The 26,615-nt window shown below is 42.7% G+C and overlaps 1 protein-coding gene across 1 annotated transcript in view; it reads right to left on the bottom strand.

Moving 5' to 3' along the window:
* The window catches only part of CFAP54 (cilia and flagella associated protein 54), a 399,494-nt gene that overhangs the window by 128,314 nt on the left and 244,565 nt on the right, over positions 1–26,615 (bottom strand). Inside the window, exons 45-54 of the mRNA XM_088453676.1 lie at positions 21,764–21,830; positions 21,480–21,680; positions 18,418–18,504; positions 16,068–16,199; positions 15,881–15,934; positions 14,167–14,383; positions 13,242–13,324; positions 8,255–8,424; positions 2,011–2,134; positions 877–1,015 (exon numbers count right to left, since the gene is read on the bottom strand). Of these exons, the coding sequence (XP_088309802.1) occupies positions 877–1,015; positions 2,011–2,134; positions 8,255–8,424; positions 13,242–13,324; positions 14,167–14,383; positions 15,881–15,934; positions 16,068–16,199; positions 18,418–18,504; positions 21,480–21,680; positions 21,764–21,830 (1,274 nt within the window). The remainder of the gene's footprint in view (positions 1–876; positions 1,016–2,010; positions 2,135–8,254; positions 8,425–13,241; positions 13,325–14,166; positions 14,384–15,880; positions 15,935–16,067; positions 16,200–18,417; positions 18,505–21,479; positions 21,681–21,763; positions 21,831–26,615) is intronic.

Genomic DNA, 26,615 nt, shown 5'->3' with positions numbered 1-26,615 from the left:
CAACGGGGTAGCCGTCGTTATGGGTCTCACACCAAAGGGGGCATGCTGTCGATGGTGATTGACAGCACGCCCCCTTTGGTGGGCGTGCCGGGGGCGTGGCTGCCCAGACGGATGCCGTCTGGGTGCGGCCCCACTGACATCACTAGTGATGTTAGTGGGAGTGATTTTGGCTCTGATAGACTCCAGGGCTTGCGGCAACGAGACCCTACCGCAAGGGTCTCGACGCAAGCCCGATGGTCGCGATGATCTTGACCATCGCGACCATCATCATGGACACTCGCATAAGCTGTGGGTGGTCACCCACAGCTATGCGAGCGTCCAAGAGGCCGCCTCGCAAAAAAAAAACACGCCCTGATTCAGAGCGGACGCTCGTTCAGAGCGTCCGGCTCTGAATCAGGCCCAGTGTACCAAAGCTGCATACAAGACCAGTTGAAGTGGACCGGGTTTGACTAACATGTTCTCTATCATTGGATTACAATGTTAATAGTGGTACAGTATTACAGTGCAGCCAATTCCTGTATCTCCATGCTTGGAGTAGGAGGAGCTAGACCAGCATGTAAACAATCACATAATTGAAATTATTTAAAATAATTTACAAAGACACTTTTATGTTGATCTGGTGCACTAAAAACATCACAGGCGATGCTATGTTGGCACACTACAATCAACATCATGTCATGTTGTCTCAATTTGATCATAACATACTTTGTTTGCATCTTAAAACCTCTCTCTTACATCAACATATAAAGACTGTAAAAAATAAAATGTGAAGAAGTGATGGGAAAATTCTGTCATAGTAGTACAGAAAAAGTGTGAAGTCAAATGCACCTCTGTATGAAATAGAAACAATTTTTTAAAAGAAATAAGCGATCGTACCATGTAGTGCTATAGTAGGCATCTGACGTATAAGACTGGTAACAAGGGCAAGACGACATCTCAGCCATGTGTGCATGTTCAGTCGCTCTCTGGCTTCTGATTCAACAGGAACCGCAGTCTTACTAGTGTGGTCACTGATCTGAAAATCATTTAAGGAAAATGAATGAAAAATATTTGTAAGGCCCAAACAAATATAATATGACAATAACAATATACCAACACATAATATACAGTATATGCACCTATAACCTCTGTAGAAAACTGAAAAAGGACAGCACATACATTTATATAGCCAGTAATGGCTGTTTGTAAATTGTGTCAATCTATGACCAACAGGGTACACTGGACAGATTACAGACACAAAAATATTAAAAAATAAATACCGTACCCACACTTTATTTTGTCATCAGATAAAATGTAGAACAGTATAGAAAGGTATCGGAAGGTAAAACAATACAAAGTAGGACTCTGTAAAAGGCCCATTAATATATAACAACACAGTGCAGTACAAACAAATAAAAATGAATAAAAAAAATAATCTGCGTTTTTATTATCATACGCAAGCATAACTGTTTACCTATAAGTGTGACCAATTTATCTACAGCGAAAAAGTTTTTGCCCCCTTCCAGATTTCTTCTATTCTTGCATATTTGTCTCACTTAACAATTTCAGATCTTCAAACAAAATTTTAAATATTGTAATTTATTGTAATGTGCGGCAGATCTCGTGAATACGGAGACGTCCACTTACAGCTTTGTGCAGTGGTGCACATCCGTCTCGGTGCCTATTTAGATGCCACCATCTGACACACCAGCCCTATGGCAGGTGCACCTTCTCCGTCTGACCGTGGCCTCCTGTGTGAGTGGTTGTGCCTCTTTGTAAGCAGACGCTTAGAGCGGTACGCCCACGAGATGCCTACATCTGCTTACCTACCCCGTTATCTCCACAATTCCACAGACCATGCGTCCGATTCTGTTCTGTGTCTCTGAGCGCTAACCATCGGGACCATGTGCCAACCAACATTGGCCAACTGCGTGCAGCATTAATACTGCCTTCAGCTCAGAGTCAGGCCCAAAATGCAGACATATGAGAGAAATGTAACCATGATGTAAGTATGTAGCAGTGATCACTTACCTGACCATTTCTGGCTGAGTGTGGGTCACATGATGGAGACACATTTCTTCTGTCAGGTTCAACTTTCACTGCAAAGATTTTTGCTTCCTGAAGTAGCCTGAGTGCAGAAACCGCCATGGCCACACTACAGTAGATTTGGAAAGACAAGTTGTATACATTAGCACTGTCTGATATTATAATATAGACGTGACCTTTCTGCTCCCATTTTGCAACTAAAAAAGGTTTCAGCCTTGTCAGCTTTTTACCTTCTGTTATACAGGAAATTAATATTTAATTTCAGTAAAGTCACCACTTTATCAGATTTCTTTCAGTGTCCGAACTGTCAGCAAAAAGTTGAACATGTCTTTGTTATTTTGCTCTCTGTGATGAGGTATTTTGTATAGGATGTATAGAATATAATGGATATATGTGGAATTTTATACTGAATATACAGTATGCTGCTAGTGTCTTAAAGTCAGAAAACCCAGTAAAGAGGACTGTACATCTCACACTAAGGGGACTATTTCGGGAGCTGTGCAAATCCATTTGTTGCTGAAGACAAAGGTTATCACTTCTTCCTCTTATTTAGCAAGAGGGCTAATGCACAGAATTTACAGATCTCTCCTGGGAATCAGGGAAGCTGAGGGGGGGGGGAAGTATACTTCACTCAGGCCTGCTCTTGTTAGAGGGGCCCTTGTCTGCACCCTAAGGGGTATATTTAGCAATGTGTACAATTTTTATGTGCTAAAACACGTTCTGTATCTCTGCATATCACAGAATATAATAGCACTGTTATTAACCAATGCTTAACCCGTGGAGAGATTCTGTAAATATATATTTCTCTGGTGAACTCTCTTCTCTTTCTGGCATCAGCATAATGCTGATGGAACATGGTAGTCTCCTCTTGGCCTCTCCTGCACATGCTGGAGCTGATGAGGCTGAGCATGCCCACTAAACACTTTACCCTTTTCTCCGTACTGCACATGCGGCAGAGTAATGGGACGTGCACGCATATTACATCAGAGATGGAGTTATGTTTTTAACAAAAGTGGTGGAAATCATAACATTTCACCACTTGACAAATTGACCGTCTTCATAGCAGGATTTGGAGTCAGCAGTGACGTGCGAAAAAAAAGGTGCCAACGGACAAATCAGTGATTTCTCTGTTGTATACCTCTTAATAGAGATGCACTGATAACCCATTTGTCTGGTGAAAACGCTAGAGAAAGGGGTAATCACTGCTTGATAAACAGAGCCTTAAATTGCTACTGAAAGATATTTGAAAACTGTAAATGAGTTTTCTTTACAGGCCTCTTTCTATGGCTATTTACATTAAGCATTAAAATATATTAAATATTTGTGCAATGGGACTCTAGTCTAGCATCTACAGTACGTTTCGTTTTTCTGTACAGTGATAGTAGTGAGTCTCATCTAATGTATTTCAGATCATTTTTCTGTATAGTTGCATAAACATCCAGTATTTCTTTATGACTTCCCTATTGAATATATGTACACTGTGATTAGATACAAGCCATCAGATTAATTAAATCTTATCTATAAAAATAAGATGTCACACTGGACCAACAGGTTATGTCAGTGAGCAGCATGTATTATACAATCCTACACTTTGTTTATATATGATGGGTCTGATTAATTCAGACATACTGGTAAAATTCTTTTTGCACAGTGATTATACTGTAGAAATGTCACTTTTGTTTTGAGAACTGTTTCTGTCTAGTTTGTATGATCATTACAATGTTTGGGATAACTGGTATTTAGCATTGTCATGGCTGGCGCAGGGGAATCTACTACTGAGGAGCTGAAAGCGGAGGTCCCGGGTTGTGGAAGGAATCGGAGGCGAGGAGCCTGGATGTACACTATGTCCTCCTCATCCACAAGTATCGGATGTTGGTGAGACCTGACCAAAGGCACAGGGTCTAACCTGCTGGGATGTGTTCACCAGTGACCCCTCCAAGTGGGATATGGGTTTAAGCTGCACCCAGCAAGCAGGTCGCGGCCCTTTGGTCAGTTATCCAATACAGGTGGGAAATGGAGGGAGATATCACAGATGAGGCCCAGGAGAATGTATCTCTGAAAGAGGCACTTGTGAGGATCTTGGATTTGGATTTTGTACTGAGTACGCGGGCAAGGGATCAGACACACCTCTGGCACAGGAGAGTGACACTGTGGTTGTACTCGAAGGATGTACTGAATACACGGGCAAGGTATCCAGTCGCACCGCTGGCACAGGAAAGAGACACTGTGGTTGTACTCGAAGGATGTACAAAGTACGCGGGCAATGTATCCAGCTGCACCGCTGGCACAGGAGAGTGACACTGTGGTTGTACTCGGAGGATGTACTGAATACACGGGCAATGTATCCAGTCGCACCGCTGGCACAGGAGAGTGACACTGTGGTTGTACTCGGAGGATGTACTGAATACACGGGCAATGTATCCAGTCACACCGCTGGCACAGGAGAGTAACTAGAGATGACTTCAGAGTAAACAGCAAGGGAACCTGGAACGAAGTGACGGCAAGCAAACACTAGTAGTAACGACATTGTACAAGCAACTTCCTGCTGTCCGGAGCCTAGTTATATACCCTAAGGTAGCAGTTCACTGGAGTATAGCGTCAGCTGACAACCACCACGCTACCATTGGGTAAAGGGTAATCAGGTGATGAAGACTGTCATGGCTGCGTCCATGACGGCAACTGCAACAACCAAGACACGGAGCAGCTCATGTATGTTTACGTGGTCCCTAGGCATAATCCTCAGCGCGTTACTCACCACCGCACCTGACGTCTGACCGCTCAAGATGTCAGCGGAAGCCGGCGCTGAGTAACGACCGATCCTAGGCCGCAACCTGACAGGCATCCTGTGTCCAATACAGTGTTTATCAAATGAACCTTTGTGTGTTTGAATATGTATAGAGCACTGCATTTTATACTGAGTAAGAGATATAGAAATAATTACTATAAGCAACCACAAATTTCCTTTCATGTGATCTTACATGTCATTGGCTCAAAATTAATTAAAATGATCGATGCTAACTTCTGACACAGAGTCAATGCATGTTCCAAGTTGGGTGATGTACCAAGTGGGGGATGTACATTAATGCATGTTATTCCCATAATAATCATTTCCATTTGTATTTTTAATTGTATGTTTGAATGGACAAAAATATGTTTATTTACTTTCAGGCACTTCAGGCTGTAAAATAACAGCAGTCTTAGACTGTTGAACCATGTGTAATTTGTGTTTTTTTGTTGTTGTTTCATCTAAAATGTATTCTACTGTATGCAAGAAAATTTTATCTGTCAATTAAATTTACATCAAAAGTGTGCTACTGTTTGTAGGTCATAACTGCCCATGTAAAATGCATACATGAATAAAAAATATATTATTTGTAAATAATGAAACCTTCCTTTACAGTTGTTTGCCATGTGAAGGGTAAAAACAATATTATAAATACAGTGATAAGAAACATACATATGATAACTTAATTATAACAAGATGTATTCCATAGCAAGTAGGCGTTTATTTCCATTAGTTAAACCAACATTGTTTACACATGGGGCATTAAAAATAATTATTTAATATAGCATACCACGTATTGTGTAACGTATTGACATCACTCTCAACACTAGGGGGTGCGACCACTGACAATTGGTTAGCATTCCGCATAAACTTAATGGAATATATGAATAATGATTTGTGGAGTATTTTATAATATTAACTTAATATTCATAGATTATATATTAATTAGCCATAAAATATCAAACATGGTAAAGGAATTAATTGGTTTTCCATAGCTTAAAAAAAAATGAATACATAATAATTTTGGAAACCTTCCACTCAAGTGGCTTATGATAATCTCCCACTGTGGGTACCTGGTTTTATATGGCCCAAAGCTATTAGCCACTTAAATTGCACATCAAATGAATAAAAATCCTATGTATAGGCTTCTGTTTTTCAAAATCAGCATTTGGATACAATGTAGTTTATAAGGAAACAGTTTATAATCTTTAAAGATTAGTCTATAATCTTTCTATTGCACATAGTTATTCAGAATGTATCAGATCAATTGTTATTATAGATCAGTAAATAGTGGTTGCACATTTAATCACTATCTCTCTGTGCTACATCTTGCAGTCTAACCCACATTTTACTAGACAATTCTATGAGGGTGGTTAAATAAGTAAAGGTGCCCATACATCTGCGACAGATCGTCGCGATGCAGGGATGCGAACGTAAATTTCCAATCGACCATCCGAAATTTCCGATCGCCCACCATTGATGTTCAGTGATCCGTTACCGGATTGCTGACATTTCACATGTTAAATGTCCCCGATTTGACGATCGCGATCATTTTTTGATCGCGATCGTCAAATCGGCAAAATCCAATATGTTGGATTTCTGCGATCCTGCGATGCCGGGTTGCTGCAACGCAGGATCGCGGCAATCCGTCGCAGATGTATGGGGCCCATTAGGTAACAAGACTAAGTTCCCACGTGTGTAATATTCTCTATTTCTTTCTAATTTCCCACCAGGCCAGAGCAGGTATACCACTGCTTCCCCTCACAGCCATTAAACTGCATCTTATATCAGTCATACTGTCCCAACATCAGTTGTAAGATGGCGGAGCTGGCGGAAACATGGTCAAATATTGAGGTGTGTAGTGTGATCAGATTTCTGCATCTAAAGGGCACATCAGCAGCTGATATTCATTGCCAACTTGTCAAGGTGAATGGTGATAATGTCATGTCACAGAAACACATTTGGGTTTGGTGAACTGCCTTTGATAACGGCAGAACAGACGTTCAAGATGAGCAGCGATCATTTATTGGCATAGGAATAAAGTTAAAAACAATATACCACGTATGTATTTGCATCATAAATGCTTTCCACTAATAAAGTGCACAAACCCTCTCACTGGGTTTGACTAACAAAAAACAAAGCTCGCTCTGAATGAGGGCCGTCCTCCATAAAAATGGAGCGTCCTCCAGGACGCTCGTATAGCTGTGGGTCAACACCCACAGCACATACGAGCGTGTAGGATGATGGTCGCGATGGTCTTGACCACCGCAACCATCGCCAGTGCGACCAGAAGCCTGTGGTCGGGGTTTTCGACCACAAGCCCTGGAGTGATTTTGGCTCTATCAGAGCCAAAATCACTCCCACTGACATCACTAGTGATGTCAGTGGGGCCGGCTTCTAACGGTAGGCGTTCCCTTGGGAACGCCTCCGTCTGGCAGGCACGCCCCCGGCACGCCCACCAAAGGGGGCGTGCTGTCAATCAACATCGACAGCACGCCCCCTTTGATCAGACACAACGAGCGAAGGAAAGTCCTTCGCTCGTCGCGTCTGGCGCATGCGCACGACGGAGCTCCCTACGTCGTGCGCATGCGCAGTGCACACCATCGACCCACTTGCGAGCGGACAGCCGCTTGCGAGTGGGTCTGAATGAGGCCCAAAGATCATTATTAGGTGTATAATTAATTAGGTGTGTGTAGTGCTCTATATTTAAAACTAATATGGAGATCAAAACAAAATGTATGGAGACCCTTGCAACAATGAGTGATATGAGTGATGCAAACTACTTAGTGCATATATATATATATATATATATATATATATATATATAATTTTTTTTATTTTTTCAAGAATTACATGTTATGCTATTGGTATTTAATAATACCTTTAGTAATGATAGGTGTGGGCATGGAATCAAACCTTGTGATAAAACTTGATACGCATTTGGTTACTGGCAACACTAATAGCGTTAAACTTAGGGATGTGCAGGCTCGGATAGGTTCGAGTTTGCACGCCGAGTTTGGATTTTTCCCTCCAAAAAACGGGACTCAGAAAGAGGCAAAACGTCATCTTGCATGGACAAACATCATCATTCCTGGACAAAAGACCAGGGAAGATGATGTTTGTCCATGCAAGATGACGTTTTGCCTCTTTCTGAGTCCCGTTTTTTGGAGGGAAAAATCCGAACTCGGCGTGCAAACTCGAACCTATCCGAGCCTGCACATCCCTAGTTAAAATAAGATAGTATATATCTGACATGACAAATTGGGAAGAGGAATTGATGATCCTTTATGATTAAATCAAATATTTTCTACAATATATTAAATATTTTAAGGAAAAAGTCTTGGGTAGGGTCCTCCTATCAGTTGTATGTAATAACAATTATGATAGCTAAGTATATTGTGAAATTCTTAGTATACAAACCAGCACTTCCTGAGCTACAATTACCTTGATGCAGTGTATTGCCTCTGCTGTGCAATTGTACAGAGTTGAAGTTTTGCCTCAACTGCCATTTCCAGGTCCACCGCAGAACATTCTGAGAGCTGGCAGCTATATTTCCTTTCTATATCCTGAAGAATGGATGTTACTCTTCCTTCCGCCTCACTCAACAAAATGTTCTAAGTTATATAAAAAACATACAAAGAAGAATAAAGAAGAGAGACTGCTCCCTCTTGAACAAATCAAGAAATACATTCTACATATGTCTCTGGAGACTGTGGAACTGATGCAGGGGTGAACACACACCTGTTTGTGGATTGTATCTTACATGTTTTCATACTGCACATGATCTGGAACAGAGGGCCTGATTCAGAGATGGATGCTCTGACAAGAGCGCTCGCTCTGAATCAGGGCCCTCCTACCTAAAATTGGAGTGGCCTCCTGGCCACTCGCATAGCTGTGGGTGACCACCCACAGCTTATGCAAGCGGCCAAAAAGATGGACAAGACCATCGCGACTATCGGGCTTGCGACGAGACCCTGCGGTAGGGTCTCGCTGCCGCAAGCCTAGGAGTGCTTTTGGCTCTATCAGAGCCAAAAGCACTCCCACTGACATCACTAGTGATGTCAGTGGGGCCGGCCCCAGACGGTAGGTGTTCCCATGGGAACGCCTCCGTCTGGGCAGCAACGCCCCCGGCACGCCCACTAAAGGGGGCGTGCTGTCACTCACCATCGACTGCACGCCCCCTTTGGTGCGAGACCCATACCGACGGCTTGGCTGTCGCTATGGGGGTCTCGTGCATGCGCACTAGGGCACCATCGACCCGCTTGCCAGCGCTCGCAAGCGGGTCTGAATTAGGCCCAGAGCGCACACAATACGAGTAATAAAGAGTCTTAAGGTGCATACAAACGGTGTGCTGTATGAACGATATTGGTGAAAGATTTCCCTTGAACTTTCTGTAGTGCAGGACAAACGATATTGGGTGTACACACAGAAAGATATCTTTCAGTGAAGTCATCCTGTCCCATCTCTGAACAGGCAATTCTTGATGATATCGTCAGATTGGCCTGTATGTACGGACGACAAAAGATACAGTTATCGCCCAGCCGAAGCGCGCATTGTTGGTCGTTCACTGCATACACACTGAACGATATATCGTTGAACTATATTGTTATCGTCCACATCGTTCATAAAAATCGTCCCGTGTGTATGCACCTTTAGGCGTTCAATAGTGTCTACACTAGAGAGTGGCGCATCACATGAGAAGTACAACTGCAGGAGACATCTTGTCTAAATAGACGCCTCCTGCCAGTTTCTGTGGTCCGCTGCTGCATCCAAGGATGCTGCATTACCATTGGGCAGCCGTTGACAATCTAATTAAGCCTAAACTTATACAAAATAATGGTTGCTCATATAAACGTAATGGGTTTTCACAGGTGCTTGTAAAGGCAGGGGATTACTCTGGACTACAGATAAAAAGTTTCCCTCCAGCACACTGCAAAATAAAACAGCAAAAAGGCTTGAAAACTACATGATAATAGAGAACCAGAGGTCTTTGTTGCATATATTTGGAAATACATTGTTAAGCACCGGGCCGCGTCAAGGCTCCTTTGTACCGTCGTCCCTAACGCTAAATAATAATAGTATCCACTCTGGGTCATAATTGCATACTGTTGTGACACATGATAACAGCACACACATAAATATATTTATATATAGGTGCTTGGAGGTTTCCCGGGTACCTCCTAGGTGCGTTGGCTCTCAACTTAAATATATTTATGTATGTGCTGTTTTCATGTGACACAACAGTATGCAATTATGACCCAGAGTGGGTGCTATAATTATGTAGCCTTAGGGATGCCGATACAGAGGAGCCTTGGCTCGGCCTGGTGCTTAACCAGGTATTTGCAAATACATGCAACCTCTGAATTTCTATCATCATGTATTATCCAAGCCTTTTTCTGGAAATAACCATTTTTCTGTAAGCCAAAGTCTACTGAGAATAGCCACCGTAACTTCTCTGCCTGGGCCAAGAAATATGCGTCGATTGGCCCCGTCACACCCTGAAAATGCAGTTTTCAGGAATGCAAGCTGTCTCTGCTCCATCCCAGCCCCCCAAAAACTGCAGCCTGTCAATTAGGCTGCAGCTTCTCCACTGCTACTGGTGCCGCAGCACATGCTCACTGCAGCTCCAGTGCATGCTCAGACAACCCACCATCAGAGCTGTATGTAAACCATTGGGTTCCATACAAGTCTCAATCAGACCCTAGGGACCAAATGTAATAGGGTGTCTGTTTTGGTAAATTGCGAGATTGGTGCTAAACTCGCAATTTTTCACAACTCTCCAATGTAATAGGGTGTCTGTTCACTAAAACTCGCATGTTTCAGAGTTACTAAAACTGTCCATTCTCAAACTCGCATCCAGATGTTTTCACATTGAAAACAATCAACTCGCCCAATGTAATAGAGTGTCTGTTTCAGACTCGCAAAAAAAAAGATTACCAAAAGTCCCCAAATAATAGACCTGCTTCAGGCTAGCGAGTACATCCTGAGCAGGTCAGATTAACACAGAAACATGCACATATCCATGAGATATGTACATATTTCTGTGTGTACTTATGTAAAATGTTTTTAAATAAAAAAAAAAATTACGTGCACCCCCTCCCCAAAAGTATAACCAGCCCCGGGCTTTATAAAGCCTGTTCTGGTTCTAAAAATACAGGGGCCAAAATGCGTAGGGGGCCCCTGTATATTAAGAACCAGCACAGGGCTTTGTTGAGCTGGTCCTGGTTCTGGAAAATCAGGGGACAAAACGAGTAGGGGTCTCCTGAAAATTCCAGAACCAGCACCGAACTCTTTCTAGCGGGGGGATAATGCCACAGCTAGGGAAAACCTATTACCGGTTTCCCCGGCCAAAGCATTATCCCTGACCGCTAGTCAGTCCAGGCCGGGGATCCCCGGGGAGTTGAGGACCCCCCCAATAAAGGGGCCCCCCTCTTCAGGGCACCCCAGGCCTAGACTGGTAGCCAGGGGCTATCCCCGGCACCCTATGCCCGTGGGTGCCGGGTTGATAGTGTTAGTGTAAAGTGTACAAATAAAGTTTCCATATTGTCTTTAGTTGTAGAACCACAAGTACCAGCAAGCCTCCCCTGCATGCTGGTATTTGGAGAACCACAAATACCAGCATGCGGGGCATTACGGGCCCGCTGGCACTTGTAGTTCCACAACTGAAGAAATACGGAAATAAACAAACATACACCGTGAATGTAAAATTTTAATAAAACATACATGCACACTCACACTCACACATACTCACCTAGTATCCGAAGTAATCCGTAGGGGTGTACCTGAAAAAAAAAAATCCATACTCACCTCTCCTATGCGTCGATCACGTCCACTGGTAATCCAGGGGATAAAATGAAAAAACGCAAAAACCCGATCCATGCCGGACACAGCAAAGGTATGTGTACACATACCTTTGCTCCGCGTAAATGACCGGGGCACACGTGTGCCCCGTCATTGAAGGGGCCGCCAGCCAATCAGGGAGCATCTACGTCGGAGCAGCTCCCTGATTAGCTGAATGCGGCCAGCCTGTGTCTCCCATAGACTTCTATGGTGAGAATTCCCCATAGAAGTCTATGCAGGGAGCCGCTATATGTCGCGACATTGTATCACTGATGTAACCACAAGATTAACCTCAATTAATCTTGCGGCTACGATGTAGCGGTTCCCACCATAGACTTCTATGGGTACACACATACCTTTGCTGTGTCCGGCATGGATCGGGTTTTTGCTTTTTTTTATTTTAACCCCTGGATTGCCAGTGGACGTGATCGACGCATAGGAGAGGTGAGTATGAATTTTTTTTTTCAGGTACACCACTATGGATTACTTCGGAGACTAGGTGAGTATGTGTGAGTGTGAGTGTGAATGTATGTTTTATTAAAATTTTACATTCACGGTGTATGTTTATTTACGTATTTCTTAAGTTGTGGAACTACAAGTGCCAGCGCGCCCGTAATGCCCCGCATGCTGGTATTTGTGGTTCTCCAAATACCAGCATGCAGGTGAGGCTTGCTGGTACTTGTGGTTCTACAACTAAAGACAATATGGAAACTTTATTTTTACACTTTAACTAACACACATCAATAACACTATCAACCCGGCACCCACGGGCATAGGGTGCCGGGGATAGCCCCGGGCTATCAGTCTAGGCCTGGGGTGCCCTGGATAGGGGGGCCCCTTTATTTGGGGGTTTCCTCAACTTCCCAGGGATCCCCGGCCTGGACTGACTAGCGGTCAGGGATAATGCTTTCGCCGGGGAAACCGGTGAAAGGTTTTCCCTGGCTGTGGCATTATCCCCCCGCTAGAAAGAGTTCGGTGCTGGTTCTGGAATTTTCAGGGGACCCCTACTCGTTTTGTCCCCTGATTTTCCAGAACCAGCTCAACAAAGCCCTGTGCTGGTTCTTAATATACAGGGGCCCGCTACGCATATTGGTCCCTGTATTTTTAGAACCAGAACAGGCTTTATAAAGCCCGGGGCTGGTTATGCTTTTGGGGAGGGGGTGCACGTTTTTTTTTAAAACACACACAGAAGCCATCACGGATCTCACTGATCTGTGATGGCTTCTCTAAAACTCGCACCTTTTAATGCTACTCGCATTAAAAGGTGTCAGTTTACATAGTCCTAAACTCGCCTAAACTCGCAAATGCAGTAGCTTCGAGCTGAAAAGTTCGCAGGCTATAGAATTTGCGAGTTTCAGTACAAACTCGCACTTTTTAAAAGTGCGAGAAAGTGCGAGTTTGTACTGTTACTAAAACTGACACCCTATTACATTTGGCCCTATATGTATAATAGTAACATTTTCTACATTAACTTAAAAAATAGAGGGTAACTGTTGTTCACAGTAATGAAAATTATGTAAAAAAACCAAGGTCATCATATTTCTTATTCCATAAGTGCAGTAAGACAACATGCGATGAATGTGTAGCTCACCTTCAGCTCTGGTAGTGAGAGATCTGGTTTAGAAGCTAGTTGCACTGGGGTATCAGCTTTATCTTTAGGTTCAATGCTGTCCGCTAAAATAATACGTACAAAAATTATGTTATAGTAGTTTGAATATTATTCAGAGACTTTAACAAAATATTGCAGTAACTATAACTTCTATCAAATTCCAATTTACAGAATTATAACAGAATAATTAAACACATTTCAAAGGTTACTATACAATAAAAGAACTATCAACAATAATATATTAACTCTTTTTTAAATAACTTTTTTTTAATTAAGAATGCATCTCAGAATAACTCATTTTAAAAGTTGCAAGATATTGTACTTCCTAAGCCTTAGTATAGCATTATAATGTGATAATAAATGTATGCATCTTTTGGGTAGAGATCTTTAATGTGTAGTAATTATAGCACACTTTTTTTTTTTTTCAATACTGGGTACTTTATTTATAGTTTTTCATCAATCAGAGCATTATTTCATATTAGTGGCTTTTACTTTATGCCCTCCAGCGGTTTTTACTCAATATACTTTATTTTTCTGGTTCTGGTTTCTCCATGAAGATGCTTAAGTTCTCTACCCTCAGATGCTCTGTGTATACAACTGGAGAGTAGGTACACAGTAGAGCTCATCGATGGCGCATTGTAGGACAATTAATATATTAACTACTGTTTGCCTAAATGACATTAAGGCAGTGGTGAAAAGTACATAAGGAAACCAGAAAGATAAAGCAATGTATTTAATAGAAGCTACTGGTAGGCATCTACACACCAATAAATTAAAGTTGTCTGAAGATAGAAAATCAGTTAAAATTTGTAGAATAACACGCTGATCAAATATTTAAGCAACATACTGTAAGTTTTACAATAGTACTATGTTTAGCACAGTGTAAAATAACTATTTCAGTTGTTACCTAACGAGCCAGTCTCCTGGGCTTTACTTTGATGCTCTGTGCTGTTCCCAGTCGCACAATTACTAGGCTTCTTCGCTACTTCAGGGATGGCATTAATCGTTGAAGACAGTTTTAGGATAAAATGTGTTTTAGCCAGCTCCAACTTAGCTATGCTTGTTTTATCACTCAAAGAAAGTAGACAAGCATTGGGTTTTCTGTTGAGAATCTCTTCTACAGCCTGCAATTTAAATATAGTTTATAGAAGTGTTGCGTGGGATGAACATTTTTGAAACATTGCTATTTTTTAGAAGTTTCATTACCACTATATACTGTTATGTATTTTAGCATTAACATCGTCATTCTAACTTATTGTGTTTCTTGCGGAATGTTTACCTGGAAGGCTTCCGAGGAGGCTGTGGCTCTCCAATTACATGAGCCTTAAGCACTACTATCAAAGCCTTTGAGACAAGAATTGCACCTTCAGGGAACAGTTATGAAGTGCTAGATGTTGCTGTAAGGCTACAGAAGAGTTCAAACTTTCCTCATTTCAGCAACAAAAGCTCCAGGGTAAACCTAGACCTGACAACAGACAATGCCGGAAATATCTAGCAAAAGTCTTTATCCAGAGACAAAACTTTGTACTTGTCTATAAGATTACTTAATAAAGCAATATGCAAAGTTAATTAGAAACGTAATGAGTGAGCAACTCTCATCACTATCTTTAAAATATACAGAGTTTTTATTATTGTTTGCATTGGCATGAGAATATATCTCACAAATAAATAAATAAGAATTTTCAATATTAAGCTGTATATTGGTAAAATCTAAAGAAAAAGTATGACTAGATTCAGAAATACCTCTTTTCCACCAATAACCCGGGACTGACCTGGGTTTTTGGACATGGTTCCAACCCAGGTCAGACCCCATTTACACTGCACCTTCGATCTGGGTTTCTCCCAAGTCAGCCCTGTTCACACTGAACACAGGTCTGCCCTGCTAAACCTGTGAGGTCATAAAAAGTGCGAGGTGAGTGCTCCAGAGCCACCAATCAGGTCATTTTAGGCATGACCCAGGTCAGATAACCCGGGTCGTGCCGTTTACACTGCACCATTATCCAGGTACATCCTGGGTCCAACCCTGGTAGCTACCTGGGTTGGATTTCCAGGTAACTTGACATGGGTTATTTTTCAGGGACTCTTTTACACTGAGCTGTGACCCGGGTAGACCTAGTGTTTTTTGCTCTGGTGTAAAAGGGGTATAATACATGACAAGACTGTTAAAACCAATGTTCTCTAAAAACGGAGCAATCAAGTTAAAGTGTTAAAACCAAGATACTTTAATAAAACCATACGTAGGGGTTTACTGAGCTGAGATTTTTTGACCTGTCAAGGGTGACACATCATAGACACTATAAATGTTTAATGCACAACTAGTTTAGAGCAGTGGTTCTCAAACTCTGTCCTCAGGATCCCACACAGGTCACATTTTCCAGGTCATCCAGCAGGAGCGCAGGTGTAGTCATTACTCACTGACACATTTCAAAAGATCCACAAGTGGAGCTAATTATTTCACTTGTGATTCTGTGAGGAGACCTGGAAAACATGTACTGTTTGGGGTCTTGAGGGCCGAGTTTGAGAACCTGTGGTTTAGAGGATACAGGTTAGCATTTCAGTTTTATAGTATTTAATGTATGATGTACTATAGATGCACCTACAATGCTGTGTTTTTATAATACCTGTAAGTTTTCACTGCAGAGAAGGGTCTTACAGGATGAGAACTTCACATTTGCCTATAATAAAAGTGTACAGTTATAAAAAATGAAAGAAAAAAACAGGCAGTACTAGTTGTCTCATTGAATCCAGAGAACTAATGCTCTATTACACACCAGAACAGACAATGAATGAAAAAGAAAGTAAAATTACGTGGTTTATTAGAGGTATATCAGCAGGGGTGAATCCTCTGTGTCCTTTTATCGGGATTCGTATTCCAATATTGAGAAGAAAAAGTTCATGGAAAGCCTCAGCAAGCAGGTATAGATCTGTGAGGACTTTAATCTGAAAAAAGATAATAACGCAAGGAATTACAACACTGCAACAGGATAAACGACTTGTGTACTGAAAAGGAATATGATCTGTCTTTTTATTTTCAATATTCTATAACAATGCAAGAAATACTTTTATTTCGAACATATATATATATATATATATATATAAATATATATATATATATATACACACACACACACATGCAAATGTATGTCTTTGCTGCAGTTGCGCCAAGGGTTGCAACTAAGGTGGTATGGCCGGTGCGTACATGCCCTGTGTCCGGAACCGGCCACTTCCACCTGCGATCACCCCCTCTACCTCGCCTCTCATCTACCGTGGCCTCCGGCTGAAATGTACAGTATAATAGTAGCATGTGCCTGGCTCCTTCTCTGCCAGGTGCACCGCTACTAATACATATTACAGCAAGCAGCGCTGCAGCTGACTTCCCCTGTGCTCCACCCTGTTTTCTGTATTGTCTGCAGGGACTGTACAGGTAAGTGCTGCATTTAGGAGAGATCTGGGGGGAATTTGTACTATGTGGCATGTGTAATGGGGGGAATTTGTACTGTGTGGCATGTGTAATGGGGGGAATTTGTACTGTGTGGCATGTGTAATGGGGGGAATTTGTACTGTGTGGCATGTGTAATGGGGGGAATTTGTACTGTGTGGCATGTGTAATGGGAGGAATTTGTACTGTGTGGCATAATGTGTAATGGGGGAATTTGTACTGTGTGGCATAATGTGTAATGGGGGGATTTGTACTGTGTGGCATAATGTGTAATGGGGGAATTTGTACTGTGTGGCATAATGTGTAATAGGGGGGAATTTGCACTTTATGGCATAATGTGTAATGGGGGGAATTTGTACTCTGTGGCATAATGTGTAATGGGGGGAATTTGCACTTTGTGGCATAATGTGTAATGGGGGGAATTTGTACTGTGTGGCATAATGTGTACTGGGGGGAAATTTGCTCTTTGTGGCATAATGTGTAATGGGGGGAATTCGTACTGTGTGGCATAATATGTAATGGAGGGAATTCGTACTGTGTGGCATAATGTGTAATGGTGGGGAATTTGTACTGTGTGGTCATAATGTGTAAGGGGCATTACTACTGTGAGGCGTAATGTGTAATGGGGGAAAATTTGTACTGTGGGCATAATGTGTAAGGTGCATTATGACTGTGTGGTCATAATGTGTAAGGAGCATTACTGCTGTGAGGCATAATGTGTAAGGGTCACCACTACTGTTTAGTGTAACATGTGTAAGGGACACTACTATGTAGTGTAATGTGAATAAGGGGCACTACTGTGTGGCTTAATGTGAATTGGGGGTACTATAGTGTGGCCACCTCCTTTTCTTACAAGACCACGCCTCTTTTTGGTGCACACTGTCCCTGTTTACACTGGTGTGCAGCACCAAAGATCTTTCTGGCACAGGGCACCAAAATGTCTAGTTACGGGTCTGGTTGCACCAAACAGCCCTTTCTGGCGCGCTGGTCCCATGAGACTCTGCTAGCGCCAAGTGTCTTTTTAGCATTTATTTTTGCTGAAAATGCGTCCAAGCAAAGCGATGCGACTAGGAGGCATCAGGAGACTGTGCTTATTAATTTGATATATGACACTTGTATATCTGTGTGTGACTGAATCTCTAAATCAGCATGCAAAGTGCTACGATACAGTGGCCACAGCTTTTTTCCACACTAAGTTCTGTTTTCAGACTCAGTCGCACACAGATATACAAGTGTCACATATCAAATGAATCATCACAGTCTCCTGGTGCTTCCTAGTACTTGTGACTTTAGACGCTTTTTCGGGCAAAAAAAGACGCCCAACGCTAAGCAGAGTCTCACAGGACCAGGCGGCTCACTCACGCCATGCTGATCATACTGCATGGCGTATTGAGGCTAAATGAGAAAGGAAACATCCATATATATGTGTGTGTGTTATGTTATATGTTTGCTTTAATTTTCTAAGCTGCACCATAAAAATTACAGTTGAAATCTAAATGGTTTCTATGGGGAAACAGCACAGAAACTAGTATTCATAAATGTCCCCCATAATTGCTAAGTTTAGTGTAGAACATGTGGTTACATTTGACAGAATAGAGCAAGAGACCAATCAATTGCTGTCAAGATAACATAGGTATTATAATATGGTTACTGCAGGTAAAAGACACGGTGTCATCTGTTTATCTCAGTGTCAATAAACTTAAATTAAAATTTTCATACCTTTAAGATCCTTGCTTCCACACATCTGACAGTGTCATGACAAATCATACCAGCAAAATACTGATATAAGGTAACTAACGGCAAAACCTGCAAATACATAATAATATTTTGAGGTCAAACTGTACAATTTATGTTACATAATAACTAAACCATTTCCACCAAGTTTATTATTTATAATAATCTTGCAGTTATTAAGTTGATGAGATTCAAGGGGTATGGATTGCGCCAAAGGGTATCCTGCACCAGCAGCCTAAGGAGATATGTGTTTCCCCAGCCCTTTGGGTGCAAATTGAAATACAAGAGGACTCTCTGGCACTGGTAGGGTACAAACATAAAACACGTGTGTAGACACAGAAGTGTAACTAGGCACTCCCTTACTCACCCATCATACATGCATATGTGCTCTCCTTAGTTGGGCGAGTACAGGTATGCCTAGTTAGAGTTCTGTGTCATAGACGCATGTTTTGTGTTTGTAAACTCCCAGCACAGGAGAGTCCTCTTGTATTTCAGTTATTAAGTTGCACCATACTATGCAGCACTGCAGATTGAGAGGATCATGCAAACCAAAACTGTTGCCACCTGTCTGGGATTCCGCCATACAGTCCAGGAAACTGCAGCTCTGTACGGAACCCAGAGGATGCCTAATCACAGAAGAATGGTGTCTGGGAATCCCAAAGCGGGACATGGCGCCAGTGACATTACTGTCACTGGGCCTTATTCAGCAGCATTCACAGATGCAACTGCGTACACAGATCGGCCGATTGTTCACTAGTGCACGTGTGTAAAAGCTGCACTGCGCGTACGCTTCAATCTCACTGCGATTACAGACACAGAGGAAGCCATCGCAGAGTGAGTGACAGGATGTGAGTGCTTAGGGGTGGTGACGGCGATATGGTCATAAAAACGCAGGCATGTCTGTCTGCTTGAATGCCGTATCATGGGTGTGCATAAATTAGCTACTGCGATTGCAAATGCCCCTTGAGTACTCACTGCATGCGACAAGACTTGCAGTTTCTGCGGCTGGTCTGTAAATTGTGTGTGAGGGGAGGATGTGCGTCAATGGTACCGATGTATACTCCAGAGTGTGACGAAGTGCGGATGTGAGAAAGCAGCAGTGGGATTCTCTATGGCCGCTGCGATGTGGCAGGCATTAGCATACATTCACAGCTGCGTTCTCTAAGGATTCGCAGCTGCATACGCAATAGCTATCCTTGCTGAATCAGGCCCACTGGCCGGGCCCTTCACGGCTGCTAAAGCCTGGACCGCATGGGAGATGACTAACTGACCTGTGTGTAACCAGATCAATAAGTAGCATACAAGAACTTCCTCACATAACAATGTTGTTGGTCCAGATCAGATCAATCAACACGCCAATCACGGAGCATGCCGGCAAACATGCCAAAGACACCAAAGCACCTCAATCATACTCTGGCTATTCAAATTCTCTCTGGTACTGTGATACGTTTAGCCCAGGGGCATATTTATAATAGGTGCAGGGTGTGTGGCGCACACGGGCCCCTGGGTCTGGGGAGGGCCACAATGCACTCATTCTTTTGAATACTTACCTATACCACATCGGCTGGAGCAGCGCTACACAAAAAGCCTGGAAAATGTCAGCCACGGTCATTTTTACGGCGTTTTGCGCATGTTCTATAGGGAAATCGCCGGGATAATGGCTGCCGCGCCATTTTCCCCGTGACCTGTGCATGCCCAGTAGACTCCTGGCACAAACTAGTGCCTGGAGTCTACTGCTTCTGTCAGTGCACTGGTGGCCGCTGGAGAGAGAGGAGGGGTCCCAGAGCTAACTCATGTTTAGCCCTAGTATGCATGAGGTAGCTCTGGGCTGGCCTGGTAGTAAGAGCATGAGGTGACTCTGAGTCATATTAAGGGGCATGATAGGGCTCTGTGATATATAAAATGGCATGAGGGGACTCTACCCTGGCATATAAGGGCATGAGAGGGCTCTGAAGCATATAAAGGAAAATGAGGGGGCTCTGAAATATATAAAGGGGCATGAATGGGCTCTGAGGCACATAAACTAGCATGAAAGGACTCTTTATTAGAGTCAAATCTGACAAATAAAATGGTTGCAAACATACTTCAGTTTTTACCATGCCCCCTGTCTGGAAATCTGAAAATGAAATGGTGGTAACCCTACAAATTTCACATAATGACACAAAACAGAAGATAAAGATGGCCTTGGCCAAATGGACCTAAAGGTCTTAACAAAAACTTACAATAAGAAGTAGCAAGAAAACAATTGCAGCTGTGGTAGATGATGCACATTCACAGATACACAGGGACTACTCTAGTTCCTGGCTGCAGCCTGTCGGTGATCATAGGCACTGTGCTAATTCCAGGCAGTCCGTGACCAAAGCACTGTCCTAATTCTTGGCTTCTAGAAGTTGGTGATTACAAACACTGTTCTAGTTCTTGGTTCAAGAAAGTTGGTAATTACAGGCACAGTACACTGTGATAGTTTTCAGGCTTTAAACAGTTGGTGATTACAGAAACAACTTGCGGCCACATGCCAGGTTCTGTTTCCAGTGTCTGAAAGGTATACTTTTCATTCTGGATTGGTTAAAAAGATAGTGTGAGTAGATATGTCTTTAGTTACTGTACTTGCATCCAATAAGGTTAGGATGATGTGTTTTTCCAGTCTGTGTATATGTGACTTACTAAATAAACCAGCATGGCATTATTTTATTTTAACAGGCTTCACACTATTATTTGCAAGGATACATCAAATCATAAAGAGATCAGAACAACATGAAGTGTTCATATAACCCTAGCAGTCTTCTAACCTATGTGTGGCTTACCAGCTTTTCTGCAATTTAACATTTTGGACCTTATTTCTTTTTATATTATTGGACGGGTTACTTTTTTCTTTTGAATTATCATTCAGTTTTTACATTGTGCAGTTTATTATGAAACATACAAATCTACAGACCCAAAACACTTGCTGAGAAAATGGTTCAGACAAAAATATCATACAGAGCTGCAGAATACCTGCCTGCCAATTGAAATTTAAAAATGTGTTATTTTCAAAATAAGGGACTAACCATGAGATTTTGAGCAACAGAATGTAATTGTGAAATGAGAAATCCTAGGTTGGAAACAACAGTTATGGCATCTGCTCTGTGCCGATCAGAAAACAGGTCAATCCCTGGAATTAGTTCAGGTGCTTCACATCCTTCTCCAATTTCATATAATGCATAATCGCGGTCTTCATCTGGATGTGGCAAGGACACATAAAACAGGGACTAGAAATAAAAACAAAAACATAATTGTGTATTATGTCATTTAATAAACATCATTTATTATTAAGCAGAGATGTGCTGTTTACCTTGAAAAGTAAAGCTGAAAGCAGGCAGCATTCAGTCGTCTTTCTTATATCTGATGTCAAGATGTAACTACATGAAGCATACAAAGCAAGAAAAGTTATGAAACAATGTAGCACGCTGTATGGAGCATGAATTATTGATTTTTTTCTTCAGGGGGAGGGGAGGAGGGATTAAACATCATTCCACACAACTTTCTTCAGACATAAGTGGACGGTAGCAATCTCTCTGATGTAAGGGTGTAGATGTGCATTGCCCTAACTCTGCCTCTGACTTGCAGAATAATATGTGTCCTGGCTTTTGGGAACAGCTCCTTTCTTAAGTACAAAGATCAAAATGTAAAAATAGAGTTGTACAGCTGATTTAACTAATAATTCACTTTGGGTATGTAGCAGCACAGATCCAACTGGGTAAATAGATCAAATATATATCAATTCCACCTTGATCATATATATAAATATATACTCTATTTACCACCAGGGTCGGTTTTAGGGCCACATTGGCCTTGGGCTGAAAATGATCAAGGGCCTATTGTTAGAAGCTGTGACAAGTGCCATGTGGGTGTGGCAAGTGCCAGGTGGGAGTTAACACACCTACACTATCAGTCACAATAACTCTCTAAATATGATAAAGTAGACAAGTTGTATCATTTTGTGAAGAAAATAGAAATAGAATTTTAATAATAATGATTTTTGGTTGACCATTTGGCCAGCTAGGCATCTGGCCATCATCACACTGTCATGATGAAGGGCCTATTTTTACATGAAGGCCTGGAGCTGTAGTCTTATCTGCTTCTGGGAGAGATGCAAAATACATAAAGGCGGTGAATTAGAGGTGGACGAGATGTTTTACCTCTGCGCATGCGTCCCAGAGGCATTGTGCATGCTTCTTGATGATTACCACCAGGAGACGCAGATTGATCCATGCAGTTTTGATGGGCGTTTCTGGGTGGTAACTGCGGGGGTGGCTAACAGCCATGGGCGTGATGGTGTCAGTAACTGCGACTAAAGATACAATTGTACTGACACCAGCTGCCATTGTCCAGTTTGCACCTGCCATCGGTGAGAGGGACAGACCGAGGACACTGCCGGGCTTTTATTGGAAACAATATCCAGAACTTGGAGACACCCAGTTCTTTATACTTTTGAGCATATTTTATCTACTTACACATGTTGACTTACCCCATCTGGTAGGAGTCCATCGTTTGTTCCTTGTTTTGTGTTTTATATGCCACAATTATGTTTTTAATCTAAAAACGGAATAATACTATTTGGTGTTTTATCCTTCCATCTGAGCACCTGTGGGAGGCTCCAGTGACGACACCACCCATATGTCATATACTGTATCTGGTAGAGGAAAATCCTCATGCGCATTAGTCTCCCTATCTGAGTAGACTCAAGGGGGTATATCTATTAAAGTGCCGGTTTATAGAAGTGGAGATGTTGTCCATGGAAACCAATCAGATTTTAGCTATTATCTTCTAGAAGGTGCTAGAAGCTAAAAACATATTAAAGTAGAATCTGATTGGTTGCTATGGGCAACACCTCCACTTCTATAAACCGGCACTTTACTAAATATCCCCCAAAATCTGGTAGGCGTCCTTAACTATGGAATCTGTGCATATTGAATGTTTTACCAGATTTACATTGTTTGCTGTTTTTTTTCTCTCGGTAACAGTTTTTTCAAGGTATATTTTCACTAAAGAAAATGGAAATACTTAGCAGTGGTTGCAGAGAAGTGCTGCATGCAGTATTAAACATATTATCTACTTGTTTAATACCATTTATTTATTTGTTTGATCACAGTGCCTGAATGTTCACTGGTAATCATTTATATCTTGTTCATTGTCTTAGTGTGGGTGACACTTTTTTACCAACCAATGAACCTTTTAAGACGCTACTTGCGCATAGTCCTATCAATCATTTCATATTTGTCCTATTATTATAAAGGTTGATGTATAAACAAGTTCTTTTACCACAGGAAACACCAGTTTTTCCAGCCAAAAGGCTATTTGCCATTTGATAAAGGATTATATACATAAAACCAATTATTATGGACAAGGCTGTGCGCTTGCCTGCCAGGTTAAATTATGCCATCAAGCCCTGCATGTGAAGGCATAGATCTGTACTCAGTGTAACAATTATTTAACCAGTACGTAGAATGGGGAGAGTTTTAGATGAATCTATGTCTTGTGATCTTCTTGAAAAATGAAAATAATTAGTCTCCTTTATTGCTACTCTGCTGAATCTGGCCCTCAAACCACAGTCTTCAGTGTACACTAGTGCAGATTCCCAATGTCCAGGAATCTGAGCATGTGCAGAATGGATCACGCACGCAGTCAGTGATTGACAATCTGCTGCCGTATCTGGGCGTGGACGGGGCGGCGACGGTCTCAGTTTCTGAGGCATGTCGCTGCCATTGGGGTGGGAGGGGGGGTGGAGAAGCCAGGCCGACAGAGATTTCTAGGACTAATTTCCTCATCTGCGGCAGCTGGCTTGCATGACCCCATGGTCACTCAGCTGGACGTTGGTAGCACAGATGATCCAATGCTGCGTCCAATGATACACTTCAGATCAGTAATACATGCAAGAGGCATGGCGCCTCCTGCTGCATTACCATGTTACAGCTATCGAAGCTGCTAATATGTTAGCAGCTGCGATAGCTTCTGCATCCGCAGCTGAATCACCCCCTTAGATTGCAATTTTGCAAATTACTTTTTTTTAAATACATTTTCAGTTGCAACAGTACCTATAGACTCAGCAGGGAGAATGCAAAGGACTGATCAGTTTAAATTCAGAGTTAGCAGATAAATCCAGCACTCTCAACTTGATGAACAACACTTTCCAGGGCTGAAACTGTAATAGAATGATCCTGGATGATCTAATTTGTGATCAATTATGAGCAGTGAGCAGTTACAGATGTGTCCTCACACATCATTGATGAAGTTGTGCCAAACAGCCCTTCTCGGCATGCCATATCCTGTGCGACTACGCTAGACTTAGTCACAATGCGATGCAACTACTGTAGGATGAGCCATGAGACTGCAATGATTAATTTGATATGCAGCACTTGTATATCTGTGTGCAACTGTGTCTCTGAATCTGTATACAAAGTGCTACGATGCAGCAGCTGTGGCTTTTTTCCACGTCAAGTTCCATTGTGCTTCGTATACAGACTCAGTCACACACAGATATACAAGTGTTGCATATCAAATGAATCAGCGCAATCTCCTGGTGCATCCTAGTCACATAGCATTGCAAGTAAACTGAATTTTTGACAAATGAGACAGCCATCGCTAGCAGAGCCACACAAGATCAAGGTCAAAACTATATGACAGGGGTAGGCTGCCATCAGGGGGGTAAACTGGTGTGTTGTACAAGGGCCTATTTGACAGCGGGGCACACAGCTGCAACCTGCTTCTTATTCACAAGAAGATATTGACCCACTTCCAGCTCTCCTATGGCTAGTCCACCCCCCTGCTGCTTCAACCGCCCAGGCTAGGCAGAGGCACTCAGAAGTTCCTCAACTGTGTTTCTGCTGCCTTCCCTAATGTGTGCTTCTGCCCACTTTCCTATATTTACCTTTGCCACCTTCTCCATTTGTGCCTCTGACCTGCTTCAAACTGTGCTTCAGATTCTTCTCCTTCTGTTCCTCTGCCTCACATCTGTACATATGCAACCTTCTTCATCTGTGCCTCTGCCCCCACTCTACATGTGCCTCTGCCCCTTTTGTCATTTGTTCCTCTGCTCCCCCCCCTCCCCCTATGCCCATCAGAAGTGGTGCAGACAAACAGAAGTAATACCATGCATAGCGCCACATAATGCAACTAAAGGACGGCAGGTAAGCACAATTTGCCATTAAAAATAATTTTACCTATATATTTTATAAATAGATAGATAGACAGACATTTGCCAGGTGATTTCTCCACTACACATATGTAGGCACCATTTTCCTGGTGATTTCTGTGCCCGCCGGCAGAGAGTTAAGTATAGACTATGGGTGCAAGTTGTACAGTGTGGGCCCCTCTAGACCAAAGGGGCCCATGCACACCGCAAACCCTGCACTTATAGATACACACATGCATATATGCATGTCATATGTGAAGTTCTTATTGCATATGTTGAGGTCTAAGAGACATTAACAAGGAATGTTTGATGCCTGATGCCAGGTGGGGGGGAGACCTGGGGATATTGAGAGGTCTGAGAAGCATCTGGTACATTTCAGTACTGTGGCTGTGGGAGGTGCATCTTGGCACCAGGACCTCTGCATCCACCGGATAGGTGGGGGGGTGGCTGCGAAGTAGTGGTAGGGGTCCTTGTCTTTTTTATTTGTACTGGGCTCCCTAATTTCTGATGGCAGCCCTGAACAGGATGCCAACCTAAACTTCTATAGGAGCTGTCGTTTTACTGCATCATGCATGTGCAAGACTAAAAAGCACATGACTGGCAGGCATTTGGTATGAAACACCGCCGGCCTTCAAATCCCGGCAGCGCCAGTCCGACATGGAAGGAAATCCTAACCCTAACCTCCCCCTCCTGTGCCTAACCCTAATCTCACCTCTAAGTACCTAAACCTAACTCTCCTTTCCCTGCCGCCTAAACCTAAGTTCCCCGGGGGGGTGCCTAACCCTAACTCTCCCTCCCCCTAGCCTAACCCTAACCTCCCGGGGGGGGTGCCTAACCCTAAGTCCCCCCAGGGAACCCTAAACCTAACCCTCCCCCCCCCCCCCCAAGCGGCTGTCCGCGTTCGGCATCCCCTCAATCGGGTTGCCGGGCGCCGGTCTCCCGGCATAGGTTAGTTAACCCTCGCCAGGATTCTGTAGTCTAGATGTCAGCGGTCGGCATTGTGACCGCCGGC

Source organism: Taudactylus pleione, unplaced genomic scaffold, assembly GCF_031769625.1.
Source record: "Taudactylus pleione unplaced genomic scaffold, aTauple2 ptg000040l, whole genome shotgun sequence".
Classification (NCBI taxonomy): Eukaryota; Metazoa; Chordata; class Amphibia; order Anura; family Myobatrachidae; genus Taudactylus; species Taudactylus pleione.
This window is presented reverse-complemented; position numbering and strand designations above follow the sequence as displayed.